We start from the raw sequence: 19,187 nt of genomic DNA, 5'->3' as shown, positions 1-19,187 counted from the left end.
GGCGTGGTGGGGGTGTTGTGGGAAGTGTTGGCAGTCGAGGCGCTGTAGTCGGCTGTGATGTCCCCGCTGCTGCTGCTGCTGTTCGCGCTGTTCACGTTGCTGGTCCCGGGCTCCGCGCTCTCGCGGACTCAGAAGGAGCGACAGCAGAAGCCCGAGGTCACGGTGAGGGGCCCCACTCCAAAAGACAAAGATCCCCCGTGTAGCCTTCACAGACTGTTGGGGCAAGTGCTGTTAGTGAGCGCCTATGAAGGCCGGCACGGCACACGAGGGGGTGGTGGGTGGCCAGCACCACGCCCGACCGCGTTTGTCTCCCCGGTGGCGATGCTTACACACCGCACCAGGTTACTCGTTTGAGGCTGAGCCGACCTTGAGGAGGCCCAGAACCGGTTAAGATAATCGTCACCTGGTGTTGGCCTTTACATTGAACTCGGGTGCCCACGTGATCGTAGCGCAGCGTGCTAATCGCTGCACCACCGCTCCTCATCCTCATTGACCCACGGACTCCACTCAAATCTCTCCCCGAGCTCGTCTCGTTCGTAAGCTAAGCAGGTTTTGAGCCTGGATATTAGCCGGTAGTGGAGCCTTGCATTGACTCAATTTGCAATCATCATCATCATCCCATAACTGTCAACGCATCACGTTTTAACTCCGTGTATTCTTGTACAATGCAATTGAGTTTTCAGGTCCCTACACCGTACAGCCGTTTCAATGCGGGGAATAAAAAAAAGTTTGTCAATTTGTTTGTGTTTCTCCCTTGTAATGGGAACTTTGTAGGATGAACGTTGAGATGTATAAGGGCACGGGGTGACCAATAAGGTCTGAGTTGGTCTGTAATAAGGTAAGGGCATTGATAAGGGGTTGACAGGTATATTCGATCCGTGGGCAGATAAACGCGTAAATTTGGTGTCCGCTGCACATTTCGTCATTTATTGTTTCCACCGTCCTGCAGTGCCAATATGCTCAAGTAGTGTGGCCGCATCTTTCTGGCAACCAAATCTCTTCTGATGTCGTCAGTCGTCAAGCCATTTGCCCTCTTGGGTCTTCCTCTCTTTACGGTTTACTTCCATTCCCCCCCCTCCCCCGAACAACAACACCGCACTTTCTGACCCAGCATTACATTTTTTTTTAAATGACCATCGGGTCAGAGTGTGTGTATATGTGAAAATTCCGTCACAGTTCCTATGATCACTGTTTCATTGCTTTATTTTGGTGATTTCGAAAAGTTTACTGGTTTGGCCATGTTTGTTTGTTGTAGTACGGAGTAAGACTGATGGTCTTAATCTAAGTTGTCTTGTGGTTGTTGTTGTTTGACTTGCATCCCACTGGGATTTTTGCACACAGCGTTTGTGTACAGTGTTTTTTTCTGCAATATTTTGCTGTCTTTTCTTGAATTTCTGTTTGCACTTAGTCACTTATTCACTTTAGATGTTTTCTTGTTCATGTTTTTGTTTTTTTGTTTGTTGCGGTTGCACCCGATTCAAGAGCCGAATGGCTCACAGGGCTCTACCTAATACATGAACTTGTATATGCATGGTTGTCCTTCCCCAGCTGCTGGAGGCGGACGCCAGCGTGTGGGAGCGAGACCTGGTGACTCTCTCGCCACGCTCCAAGGACATCGTGAAGGAGCACGGGACCTTCTGCCCTCGACGGAACCTCTCCACTCACTTGGCTGGCCCGGTTCTCGGCTACATCACACCGGTCAGTGTAGGCCGGGGGGTGTTGTCGCTGCTGGTTGCGGCGAGGTTGGTCTTCCACGGCCACTGTGTTGCACGGTTGGCTACGTACGGTGCGAAAGAAGTTCAACATACAGTTCATACAATGGCGTAGCGAGGGGTAAAGGTACCGCCCTGTAATTTCTCTCACGCCGTCACCGCTAGCCGAAGGGCGTTCACTTAATGGGAGCTCTAGAGGGTGCCACCCATACCTCTTTCGTGCTGACCAGTTTTCTTAAGACGAGGAGGGTGTACCCACACTTTGACCCACCACACCCGACCTGCCGATCTACTGATGGGTGGACTATCAAGGGGAGGGATGATGGGTGGGTGGGAATTTAAACAACTTGCCCCATTGTTTCAACTTCCATGCTGGGGGAGATCAAACTGGTGACCTTTTACCCGAAGGCTCAAGTCTAAAATTAGTACCTTGCGTGACACAGCCCTGTGTATGTAATCCTGACTTTTAGAGGTGCTTACTCAGGCATATTGTACTGAAATAATATCTCTCTCTAAGGCAAAGCAGGAGATCTTTGTTTTGCGTACAGCAATAAAAACAGTTCTGCAAGTGTGGAGGTGGAGTGGTTTTGTAGGCATACGCAGATGTTGGAGCATGTAAGGTGAAAAAGGGGGCCTTCATGTGTTGGTCACAATGTTGCTGGAGTATTACAGATTGATAGAGGCGAAATGTCGAACTCGAATTGTAAATGTTGTAGGTTTACTCTCCAACACACCGGAGTGCTGTACGAGTAACTAATTTGCACGTTTTGTTTACGTGAAATACCTTACTCATTGGCTGTGTCGGGTTTAACGACGCATTTATATTTATGTGATCTAGCCCAAAAACCTCTCTTATGGATCTGCGGAAGTTGTTAAGAGTAGGTACATTGCTTTATTGTATATCTATCTCGTAGATGCAGGAATTGCTACTTCATCTGGGATGTTGAGCATCATGTTAACAAGTAATGGACTTAAATTGTATAGCCTCACACACTTTACACGGTTTTGCCGAACTGCAGTATAGAGGCCACCAAAACGGAAACGGCACACTCTCAGTGTGGCTTCTATGATGTCAACCAAAGCCACTCCACGAGAAAATGAAAGTCTATGTAGGCACGAGAAACACCGCGTCGTCATTCTCTAAAATGGCACGTGACGGACGTTTATTGTTAAACTTGTTTCACTGGATGTTCATGATGTGATTTTCTTTCACGGCGCTTGCACCAATTACCGTACACTGACAAGATGTGTTTGTTTCCCCCCCCCCCTCCTTCCCTTCCTCAGTGGAACAGTCATGGATATGATATTGCAAAAACTTTGGGGTCAAAGTTTACGACCATTTCTCCAGTATGGCTGCAGGTGAAACCCAAGGTTCAGGGGTCATATGATGTCACAGGTCGCCATGACGTTGATCAAGGTTACCAAACTTTACACACACGCCTCACTCTCGACTCATTAAGACACCGTTTAAACATCATTTGCATTGCGTACAACTCCGGTTCTGAATTGTACAATCACACTTGCAAACCATTAATGTAAAGTGGTGGATGCCCCCACTGAAGATGGTGCATCTGTCACGGACCCACTTCCATGTCTCAAAAAATAGATTTTAGCATCTCTGCAGGGATACATTAAGAGATGGAAAGTGAAGTACATAGATTAGAGAACATATGCAAGTTTGGGGATGTGATTTTATCTGTTATGATAAACATTTGGCTACTATACATTTCCACGTGGTACGCCACTTCGTTGAGCTATCATTTGTGGCCAGGTCGCTTCTGAAAAAGAGCTACATAGCTCAGTGGGCCTTACCAGGTAAAATTAAACATAAAAAGTAAAGAAAAACGTTTAAAACAATGGGCTTGGGCAAGACATAGGAGGGATGATGGCTGGTGGTCGAGACTAAGCCACGGAGGGCACACGTACTGCAAGGGTTTCCTCCCATAGCTTCAAAAAACGCCACGAGATGTGACTGGTATTGGCCAACACAATCACAGTTCTGAAACTTTACTTGCAAATTACTCATTTGGGATTATGTACAGCAACATCGCCCCCCCCCCTCACTGCAAAGCCGAGGAAGAACATTCATGAAAAATGATGAACAGGCATAGTGGTAAATGTGTATTTTAGATTCTTAATTGCATATTGATAGGTTTTAAAAGTAATTAAAAAAGTAGTCCAACACTTTGCGCATGTCACAATGATGATTCTGCCTTGTAATATATAGTTATTGTACATAAACTAGAAGACTGTGGCTGTGTAAGGTGTCATAACGTAAGCCGAGCTACCGTTGCCAACTACTGTTGGGCATTGTTGTGCTGTTCAGGGTGGATACGGGACGTGAAACGAGGAAAAAAGGATCTCAAAATCCGTGAGTCCCTCCCCCCACTCTGTTCTCATTTCACACAGATCGCTTACACATTGTAGTAAAAACAACAACAACAACAACTCTGTGCTTCATGCATTGTATCCATCATTATTTACACCGGTGGATGAGAGTTGTAGTCCTGGAACACAATCCTGACAATTGTTATTTCAAAAACTCCCCGTCAGACCTCCGTTGATGAGTTTTTGCCAGGTATTCCAGCCAGTTTCCTCAAACCTGACAGGTGTGTACGATGTGATGGAGCACTTTCTTGTGTTGTGGTAAATGCAGATTGTGCGAATGTGTTATTCGGCAGGTGTTGTGTGTGTGTGTGAGATGGGAGGCGAAACTCAAGCTGGACTTAAGGTTGACTCCTGTCCTGGTTTTTCCAGGATAATACCATTGAGGCAGGCTAGCTGACCAATAAAGATTTGTTAGTCTTCCCAGGACATTTAAAGATCCCAGTTTCCATCGTTTGCAAGCAATGATAATCCACGCAAGACATTGCAATTCACTTTTAGTTTACCCCCTCTTCCGGTATTGTGAGATATTCTCCCCACTGATAGGTTCTGTTCTTTTAACCCGAGGGGAGGTGGCAATTCTCAGCTTCAGAATATTTATACTGGAGGAATCCGAGGAGCTGTAAAGCTCACAGATGTCCAGTCGCTTGATCTGTGTTAGGGGGTCTAGGGTGATGGGCGCTTGGCGTGTGTCGCGGTGTCGCTGCGAGTCGTCGTGTGAGCGCCTCGGTGTGGTGTGCCGTGCCCAGTTCCCCGCGTGCTCTTTGAGGCATGGAGCATGGCGGATTACGCGCAAGTGTTTGGCAGTCGTAAAGAAGCAAAACTACTGAGCAAGGCCCTCATAAAAGTCGCCAAGGTGCGTATATATACTGCATGTGCCGTGTACCTGGGTTTGGATGGCCAATCATCGCATCTCTGTGAAAATTTCGCTGGGAACCTATTGAAAAAGTCATGAAACTCTGCAAGGCTGCTCCTGGGTGAACGAGCGTAATAATCATAACATCAGATCATATAAAAATAATACTCCTAGCATCTCACTGTGGTCTGTGCAAGACACCTATTCAGACTTGCCTTCTTGACTTATTTGATTAATTTTGATCCATTTACTTTCTGATGCTATTCGTCGTGCGCGGGTGCACTTTTTTTGTTCAGTCAGTGTTAGCCGCTGAGGGCGTGACGGGTTTCTATTTTCACTTCCTGTTGCTCCGTGCCCCACCCTGTACCGCGCCCGCTGTAATGTGCACGATGGACATCAAAGTAAAGGATTGATAGATAAATAATGAGTAGCCATACAGCGCATACAACATTTAAAACCAGGTGAGAGCGATGACACGGATCCCATTTGCAGGGGAAGTGATTTTTTTTTTCTGTCGGTTGTCTGTGAAACAGTCCACTCGGCTTCTGTTGCTGTCTCAGTGGGGAACCTTTACTGTGGCCTTGCACCCCTTTGGTTCTTAACCATAAAAAAAAAATGTATAATGTTAATATATCGGTTTGATTAAACAAAGTAGCTGTATGCTTAATGTGTTTCGATGATTTGACTTCTAAAGCAAAATCTGGCCACGTCTCGCACCCCCACAAAGGGCATCTCTCACCGCCAGGGGGTGCAGAACCACCGTGTAAACGTCTGCCGTGTTTGACCCTCAGACGGACAAGTTTCATGGATTTGTGCTGGAGGTGTGGAGTCAGTTTGGCGGCCATAAGAAAAGGCATGTCGTAGCTTCTCCCACGTACACACACACGCCGCGTGCCAGCTTTAGTTCGTCGTCCTTCCCCCTCGCCTCCGATCAGCACGTTTGGCCACGTGCGGCGCGAAAGAAGTTCAACGTACTGTACACACATCCACCAACATCACCCAGAATGCAACAGCACTAGCCAGGTCGAACCTGCCCTCTGCTGTACACCAGATCAGCTCGCAGAAGGCTCTCGTCATCTGCTGTACATGGTGGTCGCCCATACCAAGCACTGTCTGGGTCGAGCCTGGACCCACATTCGACGAGTAGTGCAGTGAAATTTGGTCAAATAACCCTGAATCTGCACAGTGTGTGCGGAATGCCCTTATCCAGGAGTGGATCGACAGGGCTGTACAGGCGCACATGCATCGTGTTCACCGGTGGTGTCGCCAGACTCTGCAGAGGGAGCACCATCTGCAGTTTGTGCGAGGTCGGAGCTGCTGCTCAATTACGAGATTGTCCCCTTTTTAAATATAACAAGTGGGCGCTAATCCACTTGTATTGAATAGGTTGTTTTATGTAGTCATTGGTGGCGACTTCTTACATGTAAACTCCGAGCAAGATAATCGGCTTTTATCAGAAAGGACGGGCCTTTGATCCCACAAATTCAGAGGCATTCAAAAGCCAAAGTGACTTTCTGCTCAAATGATCATTGAGGCAGTATCCATCTCCCATTCACAGCTCTGAGGCAGTGGTGAAAGTTCAACATACCTATGGTGAGGCAACGACCAATGGCTTACCTGACAAAGTGGCACTGCATTTGTCAACGTTGGGAAGATGATGGGTTGAATCCACCCCCAACCAGGATTTGAACTCACAACCGTTTGATAGAGAGCCACTCACCTCTACACTGCCCACACAATACCTACTACTCGTTTGTGGCCACCCATCCAGGCGCCGTCCAGGTTCGTGCTCAGCTTCCAAGGGCCGATTGGATTAGGCACACGTGAGATGATTTAATAAAAAAAAGGCAAAGACTGCTGTGTAGCCGTTAGAAAATCTTCAGACGTAACAATATCACATTCGTTATAAATCACATAAATGCCTCTGCCAGTTGACACGTGTTGGGCCGTCTGGCTGCCTCCCATTCGCGGTGTTTGTGCCGGCGCCCACAGCGATCTCATGAAGCTGATCGAGCGCCTGGCCGAAGACTTCCACGCGGAGCAGCTTAAGCTCATCCTGGTCATTCCTCCCGGCATCGTCCCGGGGTACGTGACATCTAAAGCACAATGCCGCGTTACGTGATCATTTGTCAGCAGGAGTCCTTATACTGGGGGGCATAGGAACGTTGACTTGAAATGACGTCAGTCAACTTCCCTTGACATTTCCCCCACCCCCCACCCTGCTCCCATTCTGCACTCTACTTGACCATACTCCCCTCTTGACTGTTCCCCAACGACCCTTGTAATTCGAATGGGAGTCCCCTATTCAAGGACCCTGGTGTACGGAATAATACATTAAATACCATATAGTGTAGGATGTTACTCGCAGAGCAAAGCTTGGCAGTTTCGAGTGGGCTGTTGAGTTGACCACTGCTGTAACTACTGTTGGTGCCGCTGCTGGTAGCGTAGCTGACCTCTACTGTGGCTAGCTGTTGATGTCTTCCAAATCCTCTGGGCTCCTGAGTTTTATTTATACCATTCCTGGGAGAGCAGCACCACCCTTATCCATTACACATCGCTGCCTAATTGCTCCGTATCAGCCCTCTGCACAATTCCAGACAATCAACTGCTTGATTTTAAAACCATGCAAAATAGACCACAAGTGAGCCAGCGCTTTCATCTTCTGCTGGGGACATGCAGCATTCGCCCCCCAACACGTGTGCAAATGCAGCCAATCACTGCCACGAGCCTCTCTTACCAGTGGGTGTTTCAGGCCTAGACAATAATTATCGCTGTCATCCCCGTGTCCGCATTGTCGAAAACCTGCGCACACTGAGTAGACACTGCACCACAGCCACACACCCATATCTTGCAGCCAGTGACCAGCTTGACACCCAGCCGTAGGATAATATAGAGCAGTGGTTTTTCACCTGGGGTGCACACACCCTCTGGGGGTGCGAGATGCCTTTTCTGGGGGTGCGAGGCATGGCCAGATTTAGTTTGTGAAGTTAAATCATTGAAACACAAATTCAGCGTGGGTACGTAAGTACTTTGTTTCATCAAACTCTGTGTTTATTAACATTATACATTTTTGTAACAATTGAGAACCAAAGGGGTGCAAGGCTGCAGTAAAGATTAAGAACCGCTGACGGAGAGCGATGGTAATTATACCCATCAGTCACTGACCACCCACTCCTCCCATCATGACGGCCCTTGTATGAAACTGCACTGTCGAGAACGCTGCACCAAGATTTGCAACAGCGTAAACCTCGTTGACCAGAAGAGGGCAGTGGGAAGCCTGTGAGGCTTCGCTCGCTTTATACACAGTGGCTCAATTTGCTGTGTCTGTGCGTGGCACTTAACTTGGCAGTGTGTGGCGTCCCATGTTCAGCTGGCGAAACATTGTGTTTTATTCATCGGCCGTTGTTTAACATTGGCCATGTTTCGTCTTGAGTTTTTTTCCTCCCCAGGATAGCTTGCGTACAATGAATCTGGCTCCTAATTTAATTGCTTTTAATTTGTGACGACACGGTTTCCCCACTTTCACAGCGGTCAGTGCAGGCCTCGTCGTGTAATAAATCGATCGGAACTTATTATATTTACACCGACCGCACCCGCGGTGGTGCGCGTGCGCTCTGTGTGTGTGTGGGACCAGGCCCGGGGAGCAACGTGGCGAGTTTGGAGAAGCCGAGTTTGCTCGCCTGGTGCTCACCGTGGACGCATTCAGCCTCATGACCTACGATTACTCCAACCCGGCACGGCAAGTCCTCTCCGCGCATCCACGCCACACGCTCACAAACACAGCGACGCGCACAACCACGCAAGCCCTACAAAGCACAACCAAGTGGATTCATCTGCACCATTACCACGCTGCTGCATCTTCGTAGCATCTTGCCCCGTTCATGCGCCCCTGAAAGGTCACTCGGATGTTTACATCGTAGGTATCTCCGCGTGCGTGTTCTGCAGTTTGTCTCTGTGCATGCCGCACCATTTGTAGGCTGTCTTGAGAAGCGGCTACACGTAGACATGTCGTAAATACAACTTGTGTTGTTGAATGCATCATCTGCCATGGTTAATTTACTGCTGGATGAAGGTCTCCGTGAGCTGTAGCTGTCTGTCACGGTTTTGTGATGTATAAATACGTACATAAGCTGCTATGTATGTGTGCATGTTGAACTTCTTTCGCACCGCACGTAGCCAACCGTGCTAATTGGAGGTGCGGGGGAAGGACAACAAACTAAAAACACAAAAAGCAGTTCTTAAGAAATTACTTTTCAATCTATATTTAAAAGTGCATAGCTCCAGTGGCTTCCTCATTTCGGAAGGAAGAGCGTTCCAGACGGCCGCAGAAGCGCATCTGAAAGCGCGCGATGCGGTGGCCATCTTTGTTCGATGGCGAGCCAAAAAGCCGCTGATACTGCGAGGATGACCGGAGTTTGCGCGATGGTTTACGCTCCTTGAGATAAGCAAGGTATTGTAATCGCTCCATACTCCACGGCGTGCGCGCTCCCCGTGTCGTTCCGGTTATGTTTCGACTTTCTTTGAAATCTACTTTTTGCCGGGATGAGCTCAAATGCGGGCGGTTGCTGTTGCCGGCGGTGGTGGCGGCGGTGGTGTTTGGCGGCGCGGCAGGCCCGGGGCGGTGGCGCCGCTGGGCTGGATGAGGAGGTGCGTGGAGTCGCTTGACCCGCTCTCCCTGCACCGCGAGCGCATGCTGCTCGGAGTCAACCTCTACGGCATGGAGTACAGCGCCACAGGAGGGCAGCCCATCCTGGGGATGCGGTAAGTCAACGCTCGTTCAACACACTCCTCGCCCGGTAACCAGCTCATAGACCAAAGACAAAGATCTCCCCGTATAGCCTCAATAAACTGTTGGGGCACGTCCATAATAATGTATTTTTTGGGGTTAGATTGTGTAAATAGAATGTGTCGTTAACTCGCCACCACCCGGAACAGCCAATTAGTGAGCTTTGTGACATAAAACGTGCCAATTGGTTATCAGTTCAGCACACCGGTGTGTTGGTGAGTAAACCCACAACTTTTACAAATTGAGTACTGTGACGTTTCGTTGGTGAATACAACCAGCTTCGTCGGGCGATTTGTTTTTGTTACCAATTACATTGCACTCACGATTTTTACCGCAGCGATGGAGGGAGGCCCCCGTGTGTTCACGTGTGCACGCGCTGCTCACGTTTGCAGGTACTTGGAGATTTTAATGAAGCACAAGCCCAAGCTAAAGTGGGACGAAGAGACAGCCGAGCACTTCTTTGAGTACAAAACGTACGTACGCCGACGCAGTGAAGTTGTTGGCTCACGGTTCGCATCCGGCAAGCCGCCTTGCTTATTGCTGCGGTGTGCATTGACTATAAATTACTCGCCGTCTGCTTCGCAGCGGACGTTAAAGGTCCCTTTGACGTCATTCGTGACGAGTCGGGTAAATCTTTGTGCCGGTGTCACGGTCCAAATTCGCCAAATTCGGAAGATATTACCCACAGCTTACTCAATTGGGATGACACAAAGCAGCAATCCTCTCTCCCTTGCCCACCAATGGCAGACTGATGCCCACTTGCAGTTCAGGTGCAGCGTCGCCTTGCACCACACAGTGACAGCTGCTACCGGGGGTGCCCTTTAAAACGTCTTGATGTGGGATGTGATGCAAGTCGCTCGTCGCGTGCGAAGCCGCTCCGAGATGCCCTGGTGTGAAGGAGGGGTGACTCCATCAATCGCAGATCACTGTCGTTATCACTTGGGACGACGGGGATGTCACTGCACGGGTGTTGGGAGTTGCGCTGCACCGCTCCTGATTGCGCTGCACTGCTCTGCAACCAGAAGAGCCATCACGGAGGCGTCACCGGGGAATTATGACTTGGAGATTAGGGAACTTATATTTGATTAACAATAGTCATTTACAGCCTGTAGTGGTATCCCAGCGATAATGGCGAGAACACTTTATAATTACCTGCGCTGCACAACGATAATACTTTGCAAACATGTTCAACAATCCGAGTTTGCGGTGGTGAGATGTTAGCTACCTCGCCTGGTATGCAGGAGGTCGTGGGTTCGATCCCAACCCTGACACTTGTATATTTGGAGTTTGTATGTTCTCTCTGTGGACGTGTGGATATATCTCTGGGTCCTCAACGTGCGTTTAGAGTATTTGGCTGCTATAAATATCCACGTGATAATCCACTTCGTTGAACTCTCGTTTGCAGCCAGTTCGCTTCTGAAAAAGACCGACATAGCTCAGTTGGGCCTTAGCCTGGTAAAACCAAAAATATGTTAACTGCTTGTAAAAATGAGACGTTTGCAGTTTTGAACATCAAAGACAAAAGTCTGCGCCAAGGGCCGGTGCTGCTGCAGCTGCTACAGCCCTCGTGTGGTGGAGCCCCGTTGCAGGGATGGCCATTACTGCCTCTGTCGAAGGGGATAGTGCCAGGCCACCATCGATGGCTGCACAAACAACACTTGGCTGCACACAATGCACAGTTTGTGTCTTGGTGTGTGCCTAAGCACGCAAGGTAGAGCAGCCCGTCTGCTTACCATCGGCGTCGTTCGCTGGTGGTAGGAGGTTGGTGAAAGTGAAGTGCGTTGTACGGAGACACACACTTGTTCATGGAGGCAACACGTTTATTACAACACCCCAACAGGGCTAACTACATAAACGTACACTGGTTCTACATCTAGGTGATAACTACACGGTTAACTAGACCACAACAGGGTAAGTACATAACCGGGTCAGTCAGTAACACACTGCCTGACCCACGATGCCGAGCGTAACATCGAAGACCGAGGATCGAGGATCGAAGCACCGACGGGTTCCATTCCAACAGAGAGCCTCGATCGCTCTCGGGACTTCCCTTTTATGCCCCCGAGCGTGGCCTCGCTCCGCCCTCGGCCACAGATCCTTCTAGATCCTACTAGAAGGCTCTGGCCCATATCACGTGTCCCTCGAGCCCCCTTTCGGGCCCCCTTGCTACCCTGCCCCGGTCACGTGCCCTCTCGGGTTCACACAGAGTATCACGTCCGCACTTGCTCTCTCTCCTACCCTCACCAGAACGATGCCCCCTACTGCCCGCTTCCATGCCATATCCACTCTGGTGCCAGTAGCTGGCGCTAAACACCATAGTGACTCCATATAAGTCACGACACAAGGAATGTGGGAAACAGCTGTTTGAATTCTGTCCAGAAGTTTTTTCACCCAACTTGTCATGGTTGCTCCCCTTAAGGAGAATCTGTTGCAGATCTTAATTCGTAATTTATTTTTCCAAAACAAAATCGGCACGCATTTTCTCAGGAAATCAATGAAATTATCACGTAAAAAAATGCAAGCCAAAGATCGTGATGCTGTAAACGTTTCTGAATAACCTTACTGTGACGGTGATCCAACGGAACTTGAAGAAGAAAACAATGGATCAGAAGTGATGGGACTGCTTTGGTAGTGGTGTACAAACACGTAAGAAACATCTCTCCACCCCCGTCATTCAAAGTCTTATATGGACTTATTTCAGTCAGCGGTCCGTCTGGCTTTCAGGGAAGAGAGATTGACATTTATAGTCGGAGCTGGAGCTTTACACTGTGGTCCCTTGAAAACACTGGGCTACGTGAGGCAAAGGTGCAGCCCTGCGATGGCTTTCTCACGCCCCTGCTGGTAGAAGGGGACTTGGCTAGAGAGGGCTCTGAAGCGGCCCCTCTAGACGGGTTTTATCCAACTCTTACACACTCGGCACATCCGTGAATGATGGGGAGGGGCGGGCGAAACGTATCGCAAACAGAAGAATTGTGAAGGCTGGGGAACCATACGTTGCAACCGAGATGCAAAAAAAATGTGTAAAAAGCACACAGCCCTTGTGCATTTTACATAGAGCATCAGCGGTTCCTAAAGAAGTGCGTCCGTGGGTCTGTCACACTGGCCTGGCGTCTCAGAAGAAAGAGGTGGAGATGTGCACATTATCCCGCCACACGCAACCTGCAGGTGGACAGCCTGCAGCGTGACCCATTCATTCTGCTGCGTGGACAGAGGTGGGTGGGTGTGGGGGGTTTTAAAAAACTTCTGTTTTAGCTGCCGCGCCGGGAGATGTGCAGTGGGAAATTAATAATAATATTTCGATTTAAAGCTTTCGTGACTGCAGGGATTCATCTTCTTGGTTCTTTCGGTAAAATCACGTAGAAGGGAAATAATAAAATAAAATAAATAAAACATGATAAAATACAATTGCAAAAAAAATATTTTATTATGTTTTATTATAATTTTATTATTTCCCTTCTACGTGACTTTACCGAAAGAACCAAGAAGATTATCATAATATGGCAACGTCCTTCCACGCCAAAGCCACAGCAGCTCTTCGAGAAGGGTCCTCTGTTGTCACGTTTTTTTCCCACAGCTAATATCGGTGGCCTCTAAAACGCCTGAACCTCCGATTAGCACGGCTGTCTACGTATGGTGCGAAAGAAGTCCGACATACACGGATACATACGGACGTCTTTTAGTAGGAACCAGGATAACCTGAGCAAAGCTGCTTTGTGGGGCAATTTACTTCCGATAGTTGGTGATGATTTGTGTGGTGGCTGCCAGCATTGGCTGGTGGTTGCCAGCATTGGCTGACGTGCGCCCGGCCTGACGATTCTGTTTGGCTTCGATCTCCGCCAGCAGGTGGTGCTGCACACCTGTGTGTGTGTGCACCCACCTGTGTGTGTGTGTGCACCCACCTGTGTGTGTGTGTGCACCCACCTGTGTGTGTGCACCCGCCTGTGTGTGTGTGCACCCACCTGTGTGTGTGTGTGCACCCACCTGTGCGTGTGTGTGCACCCACCTGTGCGTGTGTGCACCCGCCTGTGTGTGTGCACGCCTACCTGTGTGTGTGTGCACCCACCTGTGTGTGTGTGCACCCACCTGTGTGTGTGTGCACCCACCTGTGTGTGTGCACCCGCCTGTGTGTGTGCACGCCTACCTGTGTGTGTGTGCACCCACCTGTGTGTGTGTGCACCCACCTGTGTGTGTGTGCACCCACCTGTGTGTGTGTGCACCCACCTGTGTGTGTGTGCACCCACCTGTGTGTGTGTGTGCACCCACCTGTGTGTGTGTGCACCCACCTGTGTGTGTGCACCCACCTGTGTGTGTGTGCACCCACCTGTGTGTGTGCACCCACCTGTGTGTGTGTGCACCCACCTGTGTGTGTGCACCCACCTGTGTGTGTGTGTGCACCCACCTGTGTGTGTGCACCCACCTGTGTGTCTGTGCGCCCACCTGTGTGTGTGCACCCACCTGTGTGTGTCTGTGCGCCCACCTGTGTGTGTCTGTGCGCCCACCTGTGTGTGTGCGCCCACGGCTCCTCCACTCAAGGAGGGGCTTCAGATTAAATTTTTTGAGATAATTGAATTTTCTGGTGTTTCGGGGGTTCCCAAGTTTGTATTTGATTTTGTATTTTGAGGCTTGCGTGTATAAAATGTTAACGGTGCCCATTGTTTCTGCACTAAATGTATTCATTGAAATATTTTATAAAAATGTGATTTTTTTTTTTGTTCTCAAAGTTTCAACAGAATTTTTAAAATGTATATAATCATTTCAATATTTTAATGTGAGCAAAAGTGTACATCAAAATGACACCACGTGGAGTTTTCACCATATTCTCTGGGCAGTGGCTATGTATCGCTCGCTTGAGCATTGGGAAATCTCTCCGACGTGCTGTGGAACGTTGTGTGTGGTGGCGTCGTGTTGCACAGGGCACGTCTGTTGCACGTGTGTCTGTAAGCGTCTGTGTGTCACCGGTGTACCCTGTCACACGACCATGCAATCCGCCCGAGTTTATCCATTGCGTGACTTTGGAAGAGTTACAACAGGGATTGTTGCATCCAAGGATTGTGGAAGATGGCCGATGGCCTGGGGGGAAACCTTCATCCAATCTAGCAGTGGATTGATGGAATGCTATTTTTATTTTTGTAAGGTACAAAAAAAATGTTGTGTCAGGGGGCGTTCCTACATTTACCTGTTTTAAATTACTGGACATCTGTAAAAAAGAAAGAGCTTTATAGCTCATCGGATTCCTCCGGTATGAATACATATTCTGAATCTGAAGCGTGGCACTGGCTCACACGAAGTTGTGTTGATGTGGCAGGGACAGAGGCGGCAAGGGGATCGTGTTCTTCCCAACACTGCAGGTGAGCGAGATTCGCGGACATGTTACCCGATTGCGCCCAGGTGCACGGCCCCTTTTGTCTTGCAGCATTTGATGGATGAGGTCCACTTATCTTCAATCGGGGGAAAATAAGTCTCAATTGATCGCGTTAAATGTCTGCACACACGTGTCGCAAGATGTCCTGTACTTATCCCCTGCACCACTTGAATACATTCCATCGACCCACCCTCCTCTCCCCCTTTACCTCCACTGTTGTTCCCTTGATATAAATATTCATCCCTGGCCTTTCGCTGTTCTCAATTACGTATCTGTCCCACTGTACTTGTGCCTGTCCCTCTTGCTCAGTCTGTGCCCGTAACCGTCTCTGCCTTCCCCTCCTGTGCCCCCCCCCCCTTCTCGCTCTGCGAGTCTCTGTGTGCGATGGGCGGTAGTGCCATGCTCAGCGCGCTGCACCGCAAACCCAGTCACCCGAGTCCGATTCCCGCTCACGGCCAACACCGGTGACGATTATCTGAACCGGTGTTGGGCCTCCCCTGGGTCGACTCAACCTCAAATGAGTACCTGGTGCGGCGTGTAATTATTGCCACTCGGGAGACAAAGGCGGTCGGGCGTGGTGCTGGCCACCTACCCCTCTCGTGTGCCGGTCTTCATAGGTGCTCGCTAACAGCACTTGCCCCAACAGTCTTTTAAGGCGACACGGGGGATCTTTGTTTGGGCACGTGTTTCTTTGTGGGCGCGTGTCTCTTTGTTTCGGCACGTGTCTCGCTTCGTGAACCCCGCTCCGTGTCTGCCCCGTCCCCCCGCCTGTGTCCCCCCGCCTGTCTCCGCCTCAGTCGGTGTGGGAGCGCCTGCACCTGGCGAGCAGCCTGGGCACGGGACTGGCTCTCTGGGAGCTGGGGCAAGGCCTCAACTACTTCTACGACCTGCTCTGACCTCAAAGAGAGTGCGCGCGCGCGCAGACCACACGGCTCCGTTGCCATTCTGACTCGTGCGTAAAAAAAAGATTAATATTTTTTGGACACGTTCTAATATAATTGGCTGCAATGATGTACGCGTTTGGGATTATTCTCGGATAATTTATAAACGTCTGCTTTTGTGCTGAGTGTGTGTTGGACTCGTGCCTTTCTGTATAAGGGGAAGTTATGAACTTGCACCACAACAACAGAAACTTTTATTTTACCAGGTAAGGCCCACTGAGCAATATAGCTTCTTTTCCAGAAGCGACCTGGACACAAATGATAGCTCAATAAAGTGGCTGAGCATGTGAACACAGCAGCAGCATAATCTAAATCATCTTGACCTGGTAAGGAACATTATTTCCCTTCCACTCCAAGAAGTCGTCCTCCTCACAGCAGCAGTCCTCGCGATCATCCCCCGTCACCAGGTGGCCTTGTAACTTCCTCCACCTCGCCCCTCTCCACCGTGGCGTAGCCATGGTCGACATGGGCCCCGAGTAAAATTCATGATATGTGGCCCTGCGTCTCTCCAATTCTCCCCCCCCCCCTGTTTTAACACTCAAGAGTTGCTCGTCTAATCTCCGCACAGATCTATTCACGAATCCACTCTGGCCATCTCGACACACCAATGTGCACGTGATATGTTCATCAAACGTGAGCCGGGGAGGTTCGTCGGGTAAATGCGCATATCGCTGCGTCGACGCGCGCTCCCCGATGTACATTTGAAGAGCGACGGGCTGTGAATTCATGGTGTTAAGTAAAGATCAGTAGGTAGGAGTGGCAGAGGGCCCATGATATTGCACGCATGCGCAAGCAAGAGTCGCAGCTAAAACGGCAGTAAAACGTTACACCAAGAAACAATACAAAAACACGATAGGAGTGCAAAGTATAGGAAAGGTAAACAAATCACTTAAAAATAGTACAAAGAAACTTTTTAAAATCTTACCAGGTCAAGCCCATCCAGCTATTAACTTATTTTTCAAAAGCGACCTGGACACAAATGATAGCTTATCATGTGGACATAGCTACAATAGTAATCTAAACCTGGTAAGGAACATTATTTCCCTTCCAGTCTAAGAAGACGTCCTCCCCACAGCCCCAGTCCTCGCGACCCACCATCAATAGGGGGGCCTCTAACCCGCTCCGCCCCCCTCCGTCTCGCCCCTCCCCACCGTAGCGGAGCCAGGTCGACATTTTCCCCGAGTAAAATTCGTAAAAAGTGGCCCTTAGAATCTTCAATTCTCCCCTCCCCCCGCTCTTTTAGCACTCAAGAGTTGCTCGTTTAATCTCCGCACAGATATTCACGAATCCACTCTTGTAACTGCCTTCTGGCCATCTCGACACACCAATGTGCACGTGATATGGTTATCAAACGTAAGCCGTGGAGATTTTTCGATTTAAAGCTTTCGTGACTGCAGGGATTCATCTTCTTGGTTCTTTCGGTAAAATCATTATTTTATTATTTCCCTTCTACGTGACTTTACCGAAAGAACCAAGAAGATAAGCCGTGGAGGTTCGTATGGTAAATGCGCATATGGCTGCGTCGCCGCGTGCTCCCCGATGTACATTTGAAGAGCGATGGGCTGTGAATTCATGGTGTTAAGTAAAGATCAGTAGGTAGGAGTGGCAGAGGGCCCATGATATTGCACGCATGCGCAAGCAAGAGTCGCAGCTGAAACGGCAGTAAAGTCGCTGCGCGTTCCGTGTTGTGTGAAATCGCGTCGTGCGGGGACGTAATGGCTGGGAGTTCGTGCTAAATCAACCGCTTGCGAATTGCCAACAGGCACAACATTTTTTTAATAAAAATGTGTCGACGCAAGGATTAGGCCCCAAGCGTTCACGGGGCTTTGTGTTACTCGGGTTGTGAATGTAATTATGGGAGTATATTTACAGTGATGGTGATCGAATACAATTATACATGGGTGTTTATATTGAGGGAATGCATACCTATCAACCCCTTATCAGTGCCATACCTTATTTCAGACCAATTCAGGCCTTATTGGTCACCCCGTGCCCTTATAAATCTCAACATTCATCCTATAAAGTCCCATCACAAGGGAGAAACACAAAAAAATAGACAAACATTTTTTTTTATCCCGTATAAAAACGACTGCGCCGTATGGACGTGAAAACTCAATTTTTCTGCACAAGAACACGGGGTAAACCGAATGGGTTGACAGGTATGGGAATGGTGCTCCAGATGATGATGAAGCTATTCATGTAACCATTGTTGCTGCTGATATTGCGAAGAAGACTGCCGAGCCGAGGGCATTTCCCACTATTTAGCAGTCGCAACTCCGCAGATGTATTCGAGATCCCACGGCATGATTGTTGTACACAATCACTATGCCCGTCTCTGCACACCAATGTGTACTGTGGCCAATAAACTCGTACAAGTCGCCGCCGGGTGTATGGGGACGTGCACAAAACACTTCGCCACGACTCCCGTTCAGCAACACGCGCACGTCAAAGTGGGTCAGTGGGTGTGTCGCACTTGAACTGCGACGGATCAAAGGCGACGGGGCCACAATTAGCGACAGCCGCCTGGAGCTTGCCGAAGAGCAGACGTGACGCCGCTCCGCCAAACCCTTCGGATCGATACTCTTTGGTTCTTTCGGTAAAGTCACGTAGGTAAAATAAAATAAATCACGACGTTTCGATCGCAACACAAGCGATCGAAACGTCGTGATTTAGTTTATTTTATTTCTACATACGTGACTTTTACCGAAAGAACCAAAGAGTATAGATTCCTGCAGTCACGAAAGCTTCAAATCACCCTTTGGATCGACTCGAAAACTTTTTTCAAACGGTGCCAACGTACGGGCGTGTGCCGAGCGAACGCGTTGTAACGGACCTGTGCGCGACTTCACAGACGCCACGTGATCGAACACTCGTGTGTGTGTGTGTGTGCGTGTGATGATAATTGACCGACACGCGGCCCTTTCGCGAAACGCATGCATGTATGTACATATGCACGTGTGCTGCACACAGTGCTGCATTAAGCTAGTGCGGGGCCTGTAGCACATGTTAAAAAGGGGCCCTTACATAAAAAAAACATAAATTTTAAAACACGAATTTTTAACTTGCATAGTAAAGTAATTGCATTTTTTTCATCTGCTATGCAGCCAGATAATACGATAAATCGCTAAGGGGCCGTTCATAAACG

General features: G+C 49.1%; 1 protein-coding gene across 1 annotated transcript; it reads left to right on the top strand.

Annotated features, from left to right (window-relative positions):
* On the top strand, positions 1-16,167 carry CHID1 (chitinase domain containing 1). Its single transcript, XM_061570826.1, has 12 exons — positions 1-162; positions 1,549-1,698; positions 2,997-3,129; positions 4,039-4,083; positions 4,847-4,953; positions 5,745-5,806; positions 6,946-7,038; positions 8,588-8,692; positions 9,565-9,714; positions 10,132-10,212; positions 15,045-15,087; positions 15,899-16,167. The coding sequence occupies exons 1-12, from the start codon at positions 58-60 to the stop codon at positions 15,995-15,997; spliced, it is 1,173 nt and encodes a 390-aa protein (XP_061426810.1). The 5' UTR covers positions 1-57; the 3' UTR covers positions 15,998-16,167.
* The last annotated feature ends 3,020 nt before the right edge of the window (positions 16,168-19,187 follow it).

Source organism: Lethenteron reissneri, chromosome 46 (genome assembly GCF_015708825.2).
Source record: "Lethenteron reissneri isolate LAM-NWPU_2019-01 chromosome 46, ASM1570882v1, whole genome shotgun sequence".
Taxonomy (NCBI): Eukaryota; Metazoa; Chordata; class Hyperoartia; order Petromyzontiformes; family Petromyzontidae; genus Lethenteron; species Lethenteron reissneri.
Note: the sequence above shows the minus strand (reverse complement) of the source record. Positions and strands in the feature narration are given on the sequence as shown.

What these genes read in the sequence shown, in the direction of transcription:
- CHID1 (XM_061570826.1), top strand. Translation starts at nt 58, where the DNA reads ATGTCCCCGCTGCTGCTGCTGCTGTTCGCGCTGTTCACGTTGCTGGTC. An exon ending in CCTCCCGGCATCGTCCCGGG is followed by an intron (nt 7,039 to 8,587) that starts GTACGTGACATC and finishes GTGTGGGACCAG; the next exon opens with GCCCGGGGAGCAACGTGGCG. An exon ending in CAGCCCATCCTGGGGATGCG is followed by an intron (nt 9,715 to 10,131) that starts GTAAGTCAACGC and finishes TCACGTTTGCAG; the next exon opens with GTACTTGGAGATTTTAATGA.